The 13139-nt window shown below is 37.8% G+C and overlaps 1 protein-coding gene across 1 annotated transcript in view; it reads right to left on the bottom strand.

Annotated features, from left to right (window-relative positions):
- Window positions 1–523: 523 nt before the first annotated feature.
- The window catches only part of SPSB4 (splA/ryanodine receptor domain and SOCS box containing 4), a 56109-nt gene continuing 43493 nt past the window's right edge, over window positions 524–13139 (bottom strand). Inside the window, exon 3 of the mRNA XM_053460991.1 lies at window positions 524–706. Coding sequence (XP_053316966.1) covers window positions 579–706 — 128 coding nt within the window. The 3' untranslated portion in view covers window positions 524–578. The remainder of the gene's footprint in view (window positions 707–13139) is intronic.

Genomic DNA, 13139 nt, shown 5'->3' with positions numbered 1-13139 from the left:
TGTAATATTCCAGTGCTCATGGAACTGCTACAGAGGAGCAAGTTAAGGGAGCAAGCAAAAAAAGAGACTGCTAACTACTATAAGAACCCTCCTAAGATTGTGTACACCACCGTATTCCTGCCAGAGCAGGAGTTGAATAGTGGAAGGGAGAACAACAATAAGCAACAATCTGATGACAATGTGGTGCATCAACACAATACTCTTAACTTTTCTTTCATGTGCCTATTAAAACGGGAAAAGGACCTCAGAGATGTTTGAAACAATTTAGGCCCATGTAATATATCATTGTTATTGGAAAATAAACAGCTGGGTAGAAATTAAGAATCCTCTTGTGTGCATACGGACAAACACTTCTAATACTGGATGGAACATCAGACAGATTTTTCCCACTATCAGTAGCTCTGGTTATCTTCTGTGGCACAACATCCAGATAGACAGAAATCAATATATTAAAAATTAAATAATGCTCGAGTCCACCACAAAGGAGTTATTGTTCCATGTAAACAATATCTGTTGATTTGCATTATTTCCTTTTCCTTTCAATGTTCTCCGCTGAGGCTTATTGGAAGTGGAACAAGTCACTGGTATTGTAAATAGTTCTTCAACGATTGAGGCAAAGGTAAAGACTCAATTTGGTGCAAACGTTCTCTTCCGATAGCAAAGCGAACCGATCTTCGACATAGGTCCATTAAAGGCAATGGCTCAGCTAGAAAGGAAAACAGAAAAGAAAATGTTATTTTTCAGGCTAAGCATTCATCAAAACAGTTTGGGTTTTCAGTACAGCCATTAAAAAGATCTAGATTGTATTAATCCAGAAAAGCTATTGGAATCCATATTGGTTGCTGTAGCTGGGCTTTTATTGCTAAACCATGTTGGAGGTAAACTTGGGGAAAGAGAACAGCCATATCTTCCCAATATACACAACCTCCTTTTTGTTCTATGAGACTTTAAGCACACACAAATCAATGCTAGATTGGGAACTGCGCAAGTCTCAATTTCGGCTTTTTTGGGCTGTTTCTGTTTCTGTATCTGTATTTGTTCTAATATGCTGGAGTGTAATACACAAAGAACAGGTGATGATAAACAAGGATATTTTGGTGGTAGGCATAATTGAAAAAATAAAGCCCTGAGAGATAAGGAAGTCATACATACACAGTACTCATTATGCCGTGATGTTTGTAAGAAGACATAATATAGAAGAGGCAAATATACAAACATTCCCAGAGCCCCCTTATCAATACAAATCTCCCAGATGGGAAAGGGTGGGGTAGAGGAACAAGGAAGGATGAGGAAATATGAACCCCTGATTTCCCTGGCCTCTCCTCCCCGTTTCTCTAGCAGAGCTTTCATTGTCAGTGATGACAAAAGAATATGGAGTCATATGCCAATGCTGCCAGCAGGTAAAAGATCTACAAGAGGCACAAATGTTTAGCTGAATCCTGCTATACCCCAGAGACAGGCAGAACCACCAGGATCTCTTGAGACGATAGACATGGCTGTCCTCTGTAACCTACAGATAGGTTACTAAAAGCAGAAAGCTCAATCAGTGTTTACCATTTGTCTGCCCACAATCTTTGTCTCAACTAAGAGCCGAAGTACTATGAAGCATAGAAGAGCGGTGAACCAGCTGAAAAACGTCCCCTACTATGCAATAAGCTTAATGGGCAAATTTATGTTTTTTCTTATTTATGGATATATTACAGATGATTATAAAGATGGATAACATATTTATAACGTGAGTCGCTTTATCAGTCAATTGAAGTCCTTGAAAATGTTACACAGTGCTTATTAGTGTTTTCCTTTGGAAAATTTGTATCAAACCTGCATTCCTATATCCATCTCCTACCCTTGGCATTTTTGCTAGATTTCTGCATATTTGCGTGGGAGACATGCCAGAATAAAATCCTGCTTTAAGGTCAACTCTCCAATCTCACATAACGGCTTGAGAGGCTCTGCCAAGTAAGTGTGGCAGAAAGCATTAAAGGATTTGGAAAGAGCTCCATTAGGCTCTTATGTTCTGGGCTGAACATGCCGCAGACGTTGCAGTGCGGGGTGGATTTTTTTTCTCTCTCTCCACAGGAAACCATAGGTTTCCTTATAGGCTATGAAAATACTAGTCATGCTGATTTTTACAGTAACATACTGTATGGCGCACAACTGTTTTTATAGTGTCTGCTCTTACTTGTTTCTACTACCAAAAAAGGAGACGCTGTGTACAAGCTACACATGTACTTAGGTCCCATCATCATAGGGACATAAAGGGTTAAATCACACCATTTAAAGAGGTCTATGGAGGATCCGCACAAAGCGTACCTGGTGCTGTCACAGATACACTAGCTGACAATGTACACACACAAACTAAAACATTTGCAACTCAAGTCTTAGGTTTCACTCATACAGCCAAACAATTTGGCATGCAAACATATTTTTAATGCCATTTTCAGCTTATCATTTTTACAGTATGATACACGATGTTTCTGGAGACCATTTACTAGCTTCCTTGAAAGTCAATTTAATATAATTATTTTGCAATTTCTTAAGAGATTATTCTCTATCTTATGGAAAATGAATATTTAATGGGATGCACATAGTTTATTTTGCCACAGTAGAACAAAATTCTTACAATTCCCTTGATCTATACATATACACACACACACACATATATATATATATATATATATATATATATATATATATATATATATATATATTAGAATAAGAATAAGCAGGTCCTAATTTACCAGGGGAACTAGCTGACTACTACAGTTGTATGGGTAGAAACTTCTTATAAAGCAATCACCGCAGTGAGGTTTGTAAGCAGTACCATAATACACATGAAAATCTATAAAAGGTGAGATCTAGCTCTCTGAAAACCCCAAGAAACAACAGTCTCCTCTTCCATGCTGCACTTATGATGTGTCTCGCTCTTTCCTCATGGGATCTACAGATTTTGAGCAGTGGAGCTACACTCCCTCTTGGATGTCTTAAGGTTAAACTCTAGAAGATAAGATTTCGGGGACACTGGTTTACTGTGACGCCGATGGTACAGCTTGAGTTTATAGCCAATACTTTGAAAATTAAAATAACATCCCATCAACCCAGCTAGCTGTGTTATTCATTCATCTTTACATTTCCTGAGGAATAGCTCAGAACCTTTGCAGACTAAACAATCCTTCGGTCACAACAGAAGTGGAAAATGCAGTCTCTGCAGCTAATGTACCAGCAGATAACTGTTAGGGAAAACGGAAAACCACATAAGTGGGTTTACTAAACGTCCAAAAAACTGTGTAAGAAAAATTAAGAGAATTCATGGACGCTGACCTTGTGACTAGTTCTTTGCCTTTTACCCGGTGTAACAGGTTCTCTTCGCTCTTTAGATACACCTTCTACCTCTGTTTAAAATTGAAATTGTCTGTACATATCATTGCAAAGCTCCACAGAATCTATCAGAGCTACATTAATAAAATATAAAGTAGTATTTACAGAACATTATAATTAGTTCAAATTGTACACTTTTGGTGTTGCTTCATTAATCCTTTAAATATACTTTGATGAACTCATTTTTCAGGTCATTTCTCAAGACGACTTTTGCAAATTAATGATTTTGCACATTTCTTTAGCGAAGACGAGAAATACGGCCTTGAATTTAAAACCAATTCAAATAATACTCGGTGTTAATGGGCCAAGGAAATGCATTCATGAAATGTTCTCAGAGTTAAAGGTGTGTGACCTCATGGGTACATAGAATATTATTGATGTTTAATGTTGCCAAGCTATGTTATGATGGTAAGCGGAGCAAAAACATTTGGCTGTCAAGACCAAAGAGGTGGACTTGCTTTCCGTTTACGGCAATGCCAAGGTTGGGGGTAAAGAACGAATAATAATTAAAGTACTTACAAAAGCTATGGGCAATGGATGTGGATAAAATGTAGCTATGCAGTTGTTTTACATAGCGCCGTCATATTCCACAGTGTTGTACATAACTATATATTTGAAAGAGAGAATGCTTCTAAATGGAATTTCTTATGCTACAGAACGGACCGTTTTGGTCTTTTCATGGGAAACCGTTGTATGTTTTTCCAGCACTAAAATAAGGGCTATGTCATGAATTTAAATCTTTTGATTAAGGACTGTTTAGCTTTCACTCTGCAGTGCAGTTCATCAAATTTTTTCCATGGGCCGAGTCAGTAGTTAAAATGTTGGCATTTTCATGCTTCACCTCTTCAGCAGACTAAACAATTCATGGGTCGCTGAGCACAAGGGGAAACCTTATTTCAAAATGCCGATTTCCTTCTGTAAAAGTGCACACTCTTTGACCTTCCATTTCCTGTACCTGACCTTGAGGATACAAACGCCTCTTTCCGTCAGCTTTAGATTAAGTATATAGCAACACCCTGTATGACTGAACGGAAAGGTGGGATGCCATATTTATAGTATTATTTATTGATTTATATGGGACCATCATTTTTCACAGAGCTGCACATAACAATTTGGACTGATAGACATAAAAGGTGAGGGGGCCCTGCTCAAACAAGCTTATAATCTATAAGAGACTGTTTTGTCCCACCACTTCAATCTTTTTACCTCCATTTGAACCAGGTCTATCCTATCACTAACAGAGTTCCAAGTCTTCGCCTTCCTTAAACCTTTCCTTCCATCCCTGGCTAAAAGACCAACAGGAGGGCCAGATCCCCCCAAAAAACGGGAAACCACTGAAGTAATACATTAAAAGTGCAATTAAGACAACTCTTCAGTAGCCATGGCTCGTATTTTTTAGATCTTGTTTCTAGATTTGTCTGTCTGGCTCCTAACGTCTACATAAAATCGTTAAACCCTCGACTGAAGGATCCAGGTGCATAATGGGGCATTTCATCAATGTATCCATCACGAAGCCTACCTATGCAAATCTCTTCTTAATTTTCTGACTTGATCATCATATCTATTGATTAATAGGGTGAGGGGTTTTAATAATACAGATTTAAATAAATACATTTAGATGTCTATAAAGTGTCCAAGTATGCTGACTTAGAAAGTGTTTAAAATATTAGCATATTACATAGGGGCAAACAACATGTGGTGGCCAAATGGTTTTCATCATGGAAATCTTAACTCAGGCTTTAAAGCGATGGCAAATCCTCATGAGAAGTAAGATTACATTTCAAAGAATTGTCTGGCAGATCAAAAGTTAGTTGTCCGATTAGTAGCCACTATGAACAAAATAAGAGACAGTAAGTTTTCTTTCCAACAATAAATAACACCGGTAGAGATCCCACAGTTTACAGTTTACCTACAGACTTTGTTATCACATCCCATCATTTGAAATGCTCAGAGGGAAACATATTTCATGTTGTTTCTATATACACTATTGCAACATTTAGTGATATATAGTACTGAATAACAGAGTCCCCAGTCTGTGATACCCAGCAGTCTGAGCTCCTCAAAAAGAGGGATATCACGGGAGAAAAGCAATTTGGGACAGAGGGGTTTGGCCCCAAAGAGGGACTGTCCCTGTTAAAGAGGGACACTTGGATGGTATACTATAATAAAGAGGTCCTTAAGGTAACCTGTATTCAAAACAGGAATTTCAACTATGATATACTAGCATAAAAGCAAATTGTGAAGGTCAAATACCAAACATACCCTGAAACAAGGCCAAAGAATTGGGTTCCCGGACATGATGATGCTCAAAGCCACACAGGGGGAAAGACTCACTTTAGACATAAATAGCATTACATGAACCTATATACTGATGCCGCCCCTTGGTTTATTATTTATCGCAATATGAAACATTTATTTATAGTGCATTTAGTAAGAATACATGCCTTTTTGGTCCTCTTACTGGTAAGCGCACATGATCTCCTGTCACTTACAGTTTACACACGCACATAAAAGGAAATGAAGATATAATTGCTTATTGATCTGAACATGTTGTTGAAAACAAAAGCATCTATTTTTAAAGGACCTTTACTGGCGGAGGAATATCGCTTTGCTGAGCACATTGGCGTTCTGTGATGTTATTGGATATAAATGGGGTAACCATCATTCTACTGAAATTCTAAAATACTTCAAAAAGGAAACTTACGAAATGATATAGTTTACTGATGATTAGACACAGATATAGTTGCCGTTTAAAAATTCTTTTGAAAACCTTAGGTACAAAAAACAATACACTTTATAGATGACAAGGTCACCATGTCCTGTGAGCCCCACCAAATGTAATTTTCAGAAGCACTATAAATTAAATGGGGTCAGCAGCACAAGACTAAAACACGGTCATGCACCCTTACCTTTGCACACACATGTCAGACTGAACTTTCAATCATTGTGCAAACAGTAACAAGGGAAACGTGATTTATATAAAAGCGGGTTAATGGTGCGCCAGAAGTATTTTGTGAGAGAGAGGAATGGAAGGGGTGAAGAGGGCTGATCAGAAAAGAAAGGGAACAGGAAGAATGGAGGCAGACAAGAAACAAAGTGAAAGACCTATAACATAACTCAAGCCAAGAAAGTGAAATAATTTACATTATTATTATATTATTATTATTAAATACCTTCTTGAAAGCTATTATTTAACTAAAGACCAGTAAGGGGTCTATGGGAGTTATGTTGATTTTCCACTGTTTCATTAAGACATTCATGCTTTTAATTAGGCGACGGTATCTGTTTACATGAGCCTGACAGGCTGCTAGCGATAATAGATAAATATTTCAAATGTTTTGCTTGATCTCAAGTATAGAAAATGTTAAGTTATCTGAACACAAGATCTGTTTAATATCTTAATAATTACTCTACCTGGGAACTTTATCAGTTGACCCTGAGATTCTCAAAATATTAACCTTTTAATAGCCAGTCGTGAAGATTCTATGTAGTAACTTATGTGTTCACTAAATGGCTCCAATACTAGCCTTGGACTTGTCATTATTTAAAGATACATTTAATTAGGCCATCTGCATTCAAACAGGGATATCAGCCACAACATACAAGGAGCCACAGCACCGTCTTAGATACGAGCCTGACAGTGTAAAATGGGAAGGAATTAGCGCCAAACTGCGCGACCCTGAGATTTTTTGCCTTCACCCTAAGACCCTGAGATTGGGGCAAAAACCCAGAGACTCATGGTTAAACCCGGAGAGTTCCCTTTTTTTCCCTCTAATTACTGGCCAATTATCCAACATTAACATGATTAGGATTAAACTATCAATGAGCCCTGATACTTTTCCTCTGCAGCATTTTGGCAGGCTCCTAACACCAGCATAGAATTAATACAACATTTTTCAAACAATGGGTTTTACAATTGCAGACTCTCGAATGGTTAAATTATTAATAACTTGTACCCACGGCAACCTCAGCGGCTGCAAAAAGGTCAGCGGTTTTCATAAACGCCAAAGCAGAGACATATATTATTAAGTGTTCCCCTTGAGTTATTTGAGAGGAGAGCAATTAAGCCCACATTTGTCTTTGCCTTCCAAAATCCAGTTCATAAAAGAACCACGTTGGATCGTATTGCCCAAAGTGAATGTGCATATGAAAAAGAAGTCATTTACATCCTTATTGTTTAATCATGAGATGCATTATCATTTATACCATAGCATTGAGGAACAGCATAATCTTTGATGCAGCTGAACCACAGGACAGACAAGCTTAACATTGATTTGACCTTGGCAATTTGTCTCAATGTCCTAATACCGGGGTCGACAAATTTGGTTTGGATCTAGGAGCCGGCCAAACAATTTCGGTGACACCCCCCCAATCATGTTTTTATTTTGATATATTTCCCCGGCAATACAACACCTTTCTTCAGTGCTGCACCACTTTGTATGGTACTAAAGTCAACCCTTTTATGACAAGGGGTATTTAACACCATCAAGCTTGTATGTTTTACCATTATTTTTACACTTTTACACACTAACAGACACACACACGCTAAAGTCTTTTGCTCACAAACACCTTGCAGTAACACAGACGCTAACATTCTACACTCATGTACACATGCTAACACCATAAACTAATACACGCACTATATGCAGACATACACACATGCTTATAACATACTGTAAGTTATATCCTTAACTTCCCATATCACAAGGGAGAAAGGGTTTCATAAAGTTAAAAAAAAAATATATATATATATCTACTTCTCCTGCTGTGGTCTAAGCATACTGTTTGAGGCATTTGTTTTATATTTAATTTATACTTTTATACAAAGCTTTGTTGGAGATATTTGGTTCAAAATCAGTGGGCCGTTTTTACCTGGGATACTAACAAAATTACTGCATTACTGTTTATTGCCTGTTCTGAAATAATCTCCTCTTTCCTCCCCCCCCATCTTTCTCAGGATGCCAAAGGGGAGGAATAACTTAATGAGGAGAAATAATAATGCAAATTGTGAGAAGACCACATTGGTTTATTAAGCATACTGAACTGTAAATGTTGATTTTGGGAATATTGGCAGATCACACGCAGCCTCCTTTTATGTGGAATTGTTTGTGCGGATGATTGGCAAATAGGCATTATGTATATATTGTTACACCAAAAGCTTTATCATACTGTTATGTATTCGTTATAGGGCCAACAATCTGAAGCATGGTAAGTATGAGGTCTTGCTTGTTTGATATTTCAAGTTAGGATTAGTGCCTAGCTTTATGTACTGGGATAACTAATACCTGTGGTCAGGTCACCAAGCGGATTTAAGAATCCCCCTGAATGGAAGAGATATACAAATAACGGCCAGCTACATTTTGGTATTTCTGAATCATATCCCTTGGACCTGGAATGTCTGGAATGTAATACTCTCGTTTTCAGCTGGTACTTCTCATAGAATAAACCCATACTTGACACACTTGATAACCGATATGATAAAGCATACTCTATATACAAAAACACATATCTTCCAACAGTAGAAGCCAATACCAAAGGCTGTTTTGTATTCCACCTATGACTTTTACCAATATCATCGTTTTGGATTGAGTTAGAACTCCAATTTTGATACCTATGAATTCTCCAGGCTTCCTGGAATCTCAAGGGATCACAGCTGATTACCGGGCTACCATTTGATCTCCAATTGGGGCGAAATGAGGTTTTTTCCACCTACTGCTCCATTAACAATTAATTGGAGGCTAATTCCAGCCCTGTGTATGGCTAATCCTTCCCTCACACCTCCTCTGAAGAGAAGAACTCCAAGGAACCAGGTCTGGGGTGTTCCCGGGAGTGACAATATTATATGTCATGATTATGTATGTGTGTTTGTCCTCAAGGAACCCTCATCGCTCCCTAAGCCAACTCTGGAGGGTGAAACATTTCAGCGGTTCTGGATATTTGTATTTACTTTAAATTTACAGTAATATGATCTGCATGTTTTTAACAGTACTGTGTGGCAACAAATAGGTGTCCTTATTCATTAAACTGTCAGCTGTAGATGACTTGAAGCGAGATATGGAATATGTTATCTGTCTTTCTTTACTAAACGTGAAGGGACAACCCCAGTGAGTCTCTCCTGCGTGGACCAAGTTAGCACTGAATAATAAATAAAGTGAGGATTATTTTATTAATAGTTAACCATTTGTCCTCTTCATTTCTAATATAAATCATAATTTCCTAATAATTTTCGATGAAATCATCGGTGACCCCGTCCATTACACACCATTTGTAATGTGATAGCCTGGTTATAACTAGCTTACTGCATCACAGGGTTAATGGTATTTACGCAAATTGTATACACAGGGTATATTTGATGGAAATACCCATTATATGTAAAGACAATTTGATATCCTATACGTGTCATGCACCATATGTAACAGAGCTGCCACAGCTTGAAGCCATTACAGATTACAGTACTCAGGCTCTTTTTTTACACAAAGATGTTAATGGCTGCTCATTATACCCTGTTGAGTTATGATTTTATGCAAACAGTGAGGAAACATGAGGTGCCAAATGATGCTTAAAGTCACTGTGCTCAACATAATAACACTAATTTAGGGTACAGCAAGAATCCATGGCACACAAGATTTTTAACAACTTTACTACCAAAAGGGCCGATGTAGCAGAGTCTCCAGTTATTTACGCCCAATAAATCCATGTTTGATGAATCTTAATATGGCAAAGGCACACAAGCATAATTTGTCAATGCACAACTGGTTAATTTGGTAATCAGTATAAGTGTTTTGGACAAATATGCCGGAATGATGTTTGAATTAATATTTTTAAAGAAATGTCATATCTAGTCGTTCATTTTAGAATTAAACATTATATACAGTTTTATGGTCATAGATTTGACCATTTTTTGATTTATATGGCACCATTCTACAATCACCATAAAAGTAACTGTATGATATTAGGCAGCCACGTTCTGTTTGCAAATGCAACCTGTTGATTCTTTTATGAAGATGTACTATAAGTCCGCTTTAAACATATTTCAATGCCTCCCAACATCTAAAAGACTTTTGTTTTAGGGCTGTGGATAGAAGCATGGCTCGGGGGCTTAATTAGTACAATTTATATGTTTTTCGATACACATTTATGTAACAGAGCAAGGTACTTTATTCATGCAATTTCTTTTATAAACTGATTTTCTGTTTCAATATCGATTATGATTTTTCGGGCTGTGGAACACAGTTATATACTCATACTCTCCAAGCATTTTGAGCTCCTGGAAAGTAAAAGAAAGAGGGACAGGGGGACTTGGATCCAAATGTTGTTTTTCTTAATCTTGGAAGATATGGCTATCATTAATCTTACTTTCCTATGAGGAATGAAGAGTTATGGGTTCTAATACAAATAAATCACATACATGATATATTGGTACCAATAAAAAGATTTGAATATCCTTCCAAGGATCTTCTAACAACACCAACCAACTTGTATCTGTGCAAGCGGTGACAGGCAAACAGAAAATGTCTAGAGATAACGGTTTATCTCTAACATACATACTGAGGCCATTCATGAATCATGAATGCTGAGCAAATACTTAGGGGTGTTGGAGATGGCATGACTTTACCCCAGAGATAGAAGGAAAGGTTGTGTTTAGTGTTTGGGTGAAGCCTTGTAATTAAGCGGTGCTTACCCAGCTGCTTGTTTTTTTAGCGAGATAAATCCTACCTCCAGGAAAAGGTCTGCCTTTGTTTCAGTGTAGGAGACACATATTAGAGACATCATTTTTAGCTAGTTGCGGAATCATAAAGCATATACATCTTCAGAAACCAACCATTCGTCATCTGCTGCTTGCGGGGAAGCTAAAGCAGCAGAGTCTATATTTAGTTACATTTTTTAACACCAAAATTAAGGTAGATTCTGTGCAAGATATTAAAAAAAAACATGATATTGAAGCAGGAGGAGGACTCACAGATAAAGCAATAGACTTCCGAGGTTTGAGTACTGGCTAGATTAATTTGGGACAATAATTTCCATAGGCCGTATCAAGAATGAATGTTTTGACAGGCTGCCCTTGGGCATCAGGCTAGCTTGTTTTATTAAAAAAAAAAATTATAATAATAACGCTGTGTGATCTTTCATTCTTCTGCAGACCCATTTCCAGCCTCAGACTTTTCCTGTGAAGAACAGGCTGATGTGTTAAGACAGAAAAGGGAACTGTGATGATGGTTTCCCACTCGTGCCTGTGAAATATCACAAGTCTGATGGAAACATGAGTGTATGACAGGCGGCTTAACCTTTGCAAAGCAAGGGCACTATGTGACTGCATAGCTCTCCAATAGCTTTCTGGCGCTTAAATAGTTAAAGGATCAGATAAGTGGTTTTATGGTTTAATATAAAAATTTACAGTAGAAAGTTTTTTCTCTGAATGCCGCGTTAAAAATGAGCTAGAGAGGCTTATTTCTTATACCAAACGGGGATGGGGACATTTCCCAGCTTTGCGAAGGGATATGACCACAAAGTCTAGCAAGTTAAATATAATTATCAACACATTTCTATTTGTTCTTTTTAAAAAGGGGAGATGACAAAAAAGAAAGGAATAACCTGATAGCAGGCATCAGAGGGGGGGGGGGGTGCGCTAAAACATTTGCAGTTTAGATCATATATGTATTTGTATTAATACATATGCACATTTTGTTACAATTCAAAACACATTGATATGAAACAGTTTCTTTACATTCCTTGTGTTTGTATTCTGAGACACTTGTTTTCAATGTGTGCTGTAACTATGTAATTCTAGGCATTCATTCATTTCTCATGGTTTGCAGAGCATGACAGAGAATGAAATACGATTTCAAATTTACAATTTCCCAAACCTCCTAGTTCTCCCCAAAATATTACTCATCATACTTTAAAGTTTAAACAATACAGAGCTGGCCAATCACTGTTGCTCTATAAACACTATGATTGTAATGGTGCCTTTGGCTGTAGCCAATTAGAACAACCAGGATATTTGTAGTCTATTAGCACCAAGCGGCATGTTACACAATCTCTGAAATAGCGTTTAGGGTTTACGGCCCAAAAATAAGCCACGGAGTCCCGGCAGACATGCTGTAACACACATCCGCTTGACTTGTATACGTATTTGTATAGATTGGCGATATTTTTTAAAACCTGGCACTCCAGCAATGTGTACAGCTCAATGGAGAATCTGCCACTTAATGGCCCAGTATCATGTAGGGGTATATACTTGCCACGGCCATTTGGCTAAGCTCCATCCATTTCTGCGCATAAAGCATGCCTAGGTGTTAGTGGAAAGGGCACCCATTCTTGATTATTATAAGGAGAAGTCGAGGATCAGAGTTAATGTGTCAGGATCCTCCAGCCATCAACCTGCGGCTACAGGAAGAGACATACTATGTAGGTAGGAGCTGGACTCTGTTTAAGACAGTCAGCAAGTATATACATGTGTATATGCATTTGTGGTGATTCAGCTACATGAATGAATGGGGTTATGCTTAAGCATATCTGTGTTTGTATGCATGTGCATTATGGCTTTGTGTGTTTATGTATGTCAGTGCAATACAGAAGCAGCTTCCAGGATATAAGAATGTATTCTTGTATTGCTTTATCTGATGGGCAATTGGTTATGTGCGGACATTCAGTTAACTTTCAAGCAGTTTTGTGAGAACAAAAATTTGTTCTGCGTGACCCCCCCCCCAGCTTTGTTTGTAGTTTCATTCCTGCCCTCTTAATCATAATTCCTGTCTACG

This window comes from Spea bombifrons, chromosome 3, assembly GCF_027358695.1.
Source record: "Spea bombifrons isolate aSpeBom1 chromosome 3, aSpeBom1.2.pri, whole genome shotgun sequence".
Classification (NCBI taxonomy): Eukaryota; Metazoa; Chordata; class Amphibia; order Anura; family Pelobatidae; genus Spea; species Spea bombifrons.
The sequence above is the reverse complement of the archived record's forward strand: the minus strand, read 5'-3'. Positions and strand labels throughout refer to the sequence as shown.